The sequence below is a fragment of the Merops nubicus genome, unplaced genomic scaffold, assembly GCF_000691845.1.
Source record: "Merops nubicus isolate BGI_N331 unplaced genomic scaffold, ASM69184v1 scaffold21024, whole genome shotgun sequence".
Classification (NCBI taxonomy): Eukaryota; Metazoa; Chordata; class Aves; order Coraciiformes; family Meropidae; genus Merops; species Merops nubicus.
In genome coordinates, this window is record NW_008603830.1 from 1 (window position 1) to 5824 (window position 5824).

Consider the following 5824-nt stretch of genomic DNA (forward strand, 5'->3'; position numbering starts at 1 on the left):
CCCCGCGCCCGCCCCCGGCGCCTGGCTGGGGTTGACCAAACCGAACCACAGCATCGTGCTTGGCGGGGGGACCCTCCCCGTGTCAAGCTGGGGAGAAGATAGGGCACGGATCAGAGGCAGGAGGGGCAGAACGCCCAGGGGATGAAGAGGGGGAGCAGAGGGGCAGGAGGGTAGCAGGGACACGGTGGGAAGGATCTGCTCGTGCCTTTACACGCGGGTGAGAGCAGCATGATGGGACACGGGGGACTGCGGTGCAGGAGCCTGTGAGCGCAGAAGGGCAGATCCTGCTTCAAAATCTGCCGCAGGGAGAGGAGGGGCCGTATCGGCCTTTCGAAGCAGAAAGTGCTTCAGAGGTGTAGTGGGGAGCGGGTGAATTAAACCAAACGCCACTAACCACGAGCTCACACCACCTTCTCCATCAGAAGCTGGCTCTGCTCCCAACACAGAGGAAACCTCCAGCAGCCGGCCCTTTGCTTTGCTCTGGCTGGAGGCGGTTCCAGAAAAACACATCTGAAGAGGTTTGAGAAGCCGAGCCTGGCCCCAGAAAAAGGCCAAAGCTGGCTCAGGGCTGGTTACACAAGCACAGCATTTGCTCCCACGGTAGCTGCTCTCCACATGCAGCCATCTGGCTGTACCTACGTGACCCCTCTGCGGAGCAAGAGATTGTGTGGATATGCAGTTTAAGGCCAGGCTGCAGAGCTACGTCTGCCTCTTACACACACTCCAGCCCCTCAAGTCACTTCATCTCTCCCCTGGTCACTGCTGGCAGGCTCTTCTGGGCTTCCTCAACCTCTACACCCAGTGGTCAGCAAGGAAAAAAAGAACAAATCAGCACTGCTGCAACACAGCTCACACTGGCTCTGCCAGTCCCTGGAGACCACCTTTGGAAGAACTGGATTTTGCATAACAGGTCAAGTTCAACTGGCGCTGCTCACAGAAGGGCCAATGAGAAAGGCCCCAGAGACCTCAGGAAGCTTTGAGGTACTTCTGAAGGGTCACTGAATACCTGCCTCTGAAAAGCATCGGCACAGGCAAGTGCCCACCACGCAACACACTGCCACCACCAAAACCAGGAACGAGATCCTCTGCCAGCTGATCCCAAGGGCACCCAACACAGGGCACAATGTAACATACGCTGCCGAAACCTCACACACAAAATACACGGGTTTTATTTACATTCACTTCTCAGTTTTTATTCTATTTCTCGCATGGTCTTCAAATACAGTTTTACAGGTCTTTTTTTCTGCTACAGGTTCTGTTGATCTAAAAAGAGATTAATGAAAGTGGCATTCCAACCTTAATGAAAATTCATAACCATGAAAGATATGTCAACATATCACTTTACAATCCTAGAATGATGGTATCAGCCTGACATTCCATAGGCTTATACAATTAACTTCTATAATAAAAGCAAAATCATAGGAAGAGAAAGTGTGGCAACTCCTCAAAAGCCAAGAAATAAGGCCACGAGCATCCTATGCTGTAATGTTATGCATCCAGATAAAATTAATTTCTCTGGTATCCATGAAGAAACAAAACTCTCCCACCTGATAAACCAAGGTATGAGCTACTCAACATGCACTCAAAGCTGTATAAAAACTAGTGGCATTCAGCTCTGACTTACATGAAGTCCCATCACACAACCCCGTACCTCTCTCTAAAAATGAAATGAACTTGTTTCAACTTAAATACTTCGCTACCATATTAAAAAAAAATTGTTCACATTTTGCAAAGTAAAAAAAAAACCAAAACAACCTGCATGTCACTGCACCAGAATGCCAAACTCAGCATCTCCTTACAGGTAGCAGGTAACGTTAATGCAATCTTAATGACATTCATCACAGGTTGTATTGTCCGACTTACATGTAGCTGGAGGCTTGTAAGAGAAAATAAACCTCCTTTGCATATCATGTAAAAAAAAAAAACCCAGGAAAATGAAAAAGGAAGATAAAGACAGTTGATGGGAGCAGGTGAAAGCAGCAAGGTACCACAAGGTGCGTACCATCAGCCAGTTACGCATCGGAGACACTGGGACCTCTATGAAATACCAATTCCAGAAAGGATGGAACTACCTCGCTACCAGATCCCATACCACGCCACCTCCATCCCATAGCCAAGCGTGTCAGTCCTGGGTAAAAACATTAAACTCTTGGAACATGTACAAGTAAGTAACCATTTAAATAATGTGTAAAAATGTGCTTATTGTGGCATCTCTTATAGAAAAGTTATTTGATACAAATGTGCCGGACTCGAAGACCCTGATTTAATCAAACTAGTACGAACAGGCTTTGAAACTTGGTGACTGTTTCAAGGACAACTCCCAGCTGCGGGCCAGCTCTCTCCCTCTCACCATCCTTCATCCACAATCCCATGCGAACGTTACCAAAATTAACGGGTTGGGCAGAGCACCCTGTGAGCTGCTGTTTGGGTCCCAGGAGCAGGCCGATAACCTGGAGCAGTGACCAAGCGCCGCCTGGAGGAAGGGCCAGCTGGGACACGCTCCCCCGGCCCGCCAGCCTCAGTTTCTAGCCCTGGATACGAGGCACAATAAGAACAGTCAGTGCTGAGGACAGGTTCGTTCTCCACTGTGGTTTTCGGTTATTCAAAAGTGCCATCTTGGAGCTATACCATTTCACTTTTCAAAAGAAAAAGTTACAAAAACCAATAAACAAAAAATTAGTCAGCATAGGGCTAAGTTTTTATACACATAAATTTACAAGTTTGTCATTAAGTGACTTCTGCCACAGACCACTGCACATTTGTCCCTAACAAAGCACAAAGCTTGAACCAATGGTCATTATAAGTGACAATGGGTCATTGCTTTATCAACAAGCATAAAGATAGTAAAAAATAGAACTGAAGCTACTTATCTTTAAATTTGCTGATTGATACAAGCAATCCCTCCCATTTTTGCAACTTCCAGTTGCACATCCTGATCTACAACAGAAAAAACCTGCATCTTTACAGACATTTCTGCCAGAGACCACTTTTCTGTTGACATGTGAATGTAGAGAACTGTGGTCAACCACAGCGCTGACTGGGAGGGATTCCTCTGAGAAGCTACAGCCCATGCAAGATTCCTTGGCACTTCACACAGGACCAGGAGAGGACAAGGTTTCTCTTTGTTAAAACAGTGTTTTCAGCAGCATTATCCTCTTCCAACAACTTAGAGTCTGAACGTGTGATGGGTGATTTTCGCATAGCCCCTTCTACCAAGCTGGCTTGTTGCTGGCTTTGTGCAGCTAGACCATATGAAGATCCCCACCACTACCTGCCCAGGTGTTAAGGGACTACAGTACTGGAACATTGTGTTGTCAAGCACTTCACAGGCTTCTTCCAAGGATAACAACATCCTTTGGAAATCCTTCCATTTTAGCAATTTCAAAACAACCCAGCTTGCTGTAAAATTCCAGGATTCTTTTATCATCTGGTCTCACTTCACAAAAAGCCCCACGGGAGCCTGAAGGAGGAAGAAAGAAAACAAAAAAACCAAAACACAGTAGGAGAAAAGTTACTGTAAAAAGCACATATATCAATTACTAGAGTTCCCATCCATTTTAACATTTAAACCCAACTCAATACAGAGCACAGTGCCCACAAGAGAGCAGATTTATGGCAACAGAGCTGACCATCCCCTGAAGGGACTGTGCCTTGCAGATGTTTTGTCAGTCTGAACAAACCTCTGCAGATCTTTTATTTACATAAAAGCACCCCAAAACTCTGGTGTTGGCTTAGGAAACAGCATTAGAAGAGGGCATCAGATCAAGCAGAGGAACTGTGAACCTCAGGTGTGCAGTAAGGCAGAGCCAAGTACTTCCCCATCCTGCAGGTTTTGGCAATTGCCCACCGGCGCCACGACCGCTGTCAGTGGGGGAAATGGAATCAAAAATGTGTGCTCATTGCCAAACTGCTCTCTCTGTTTTAATTTGCAGGATAATGGGTAAAGTGAAAAGCTACCTTTTATCAAAGACAGCAGCAGAAGTTAGCTATCTGAAAACTCTTATTTTACCTAAATCTAGAGTGCCAACTATGGCAGGAATCGAGCACCTCAGGCTGACAGTCAAAGACAACATTTTAATATAACCGTCCCAAGTTTAACTTGCATTTTAGAACTAACATGTAGCTAGGAAACAAGGAGTCTTGAGTGCAAGACACTTACCATTAGCCTTTAAAGAAGAGAGCAGGCAGGCCATCATACTTTTGGCCACACTTGGATCTGTCACTTTCTTATGGATGTCAATCTTTATCAATGATGGGAAGTTGGCAAGGAACGATTCTGGCAGTACTTCTTGCTCTTCATGGAAGCTTAGCATTATCTTCTGAAAAGAATATGGGAAACAGGCACCTAAGTATTACACAGCTCTTCACTTTCACCTTTATTAAGGGAAACTGCTTTGCTTGCAGAGTGTACCCCCAAACTAGCCTACTTTTCAATTATACCTCTGATGGCCACTTAGCTCCCCACCTGCTAAATTGCTCTCTGTACTCCAGATAAAGAGGCAGGCTACAGAAACTTCTCAGACAGTTCAAGGAGGATTGCAAGATTCCCTGCATAGGTTCTCAGAGACCCACACTTCCAAGTGCAAAAAACCATAAGCCAACCCATAACCAAGCAACAGTTTGCACAGAGACACTCCTTTTGTATTTCTCAGAGGCAGTTTTTGCTCCAAGTGTCCTAACCTTCCACATTTATTCTTTGGTTCACAGCAGCCTGGAAACCTTGTGTCCATGCAATGATCTTGAACTACTTACCCCAAAGGCAAATTTGTCTCTAGCTTCAAATAAGCCTTGCTGGTGACTAGAGGAGGTTGTTCACCACTAAAGACTACTGCAATCACCCAGGAAGCTCTTTGGGACTGCAAAAATCAGACACTAACTTCTTCCAACTCGTGCGAATGGAACAATCAAGTGAGGCAGCACAGAAGTAGACAAAGCCCAATCTCAAATATACTGAAGCCATTGCTCTTGCTGGTTACTGAATTTTAAAACCTTTAGGGAACACTGGGCTCAAGTAAGCAAGCCACCTAGAAGTCACTATCGTAACAGCCCAAACTAGGACTTCAATGTACAAGAAACCATATCATTAGCAACCCCAGAGTTTGTATCAGGTCAAGTTCAAATGCCATCCCCACAATTCTATGAACTGCCATCTCCCAAACTCTTGCAGGGAGAGTCCCTGTTCAAAGTTACTAATTCAAACTCGCTGAGCTACTCCAGGTTCAGAACCACATCTGCTCTTCTGGGCTCTTCTTCATCATGACTGTACCAGGCATAGTCCCACAGAAAGTGTTCAAAGCTTGCCATGCTGGCTTTGAGCACCGAGGCAAAGGTGATACCTGTTTCTACCAACCACCGAAGTACATCACGAGGTAAAACAGGTTATCAAGGTGTAGAGTACAGGTGGGGCTAAGGAGCAGTTAGAGATGATGCACTCATCTCTTGAGATCAATAATCACTAATCTCAGGAAAAGCAGATACCAGATAAACTTCCCTGACAGGAACCTACACAAAGCTGCTAGACAAGCTTACAGCAGTGACACAAGTCAGAGGATTGGATTTTTCTGCAAAATAAAACATTTCATTTATCCCATGAAGTTTGGGCTCAAGATGTGTAAACTACAGAACAATTGAACTGTAGTAGAAGTCAACTAGAGAACAACTGAACCATAGTAGAAGTCAACAATTTATATCAAATGAGCTAAAAAATGCAGAAAGGGAGCTTTTAAAACCAAAGCAGAGACCGAGATTATCAAGAGGTAAGAATTCCATAAAGGAAACCAAATCAATCCTATTCTGTGAGAAAAAAACCAACCCAGCTTTTCCC

General features: G+C 45.1%; 1 protein-coding gene across 1 annotated transcript in view; it reads right to left on the reverse strand.

Moving 5' to 3' along the window:
- Positions 1–2523: 2523 nt before the first annotated feature.
- Positions 2524–5824, reverse strand: part of MGEA5 (meningioma expressed antigen 5 (hyaluronidase)) — a gene marked incomplete at its 5' end in the record, with an annotated part of 19323 nt that continues 16022 nt past the window's right edge. Inside the window, 2 exons of the mRNA XM_008938817.1 lie at positions 2524–3460; positions 4160–4319. Of these exons, the coding sequence (XP_008937065.1) occupies positions 3324–3460; positions 4160–4319 (297 nt within the window). The remainder of the gene's footprint in view (positions 3461–4159; positions 4320–5824) is intronic.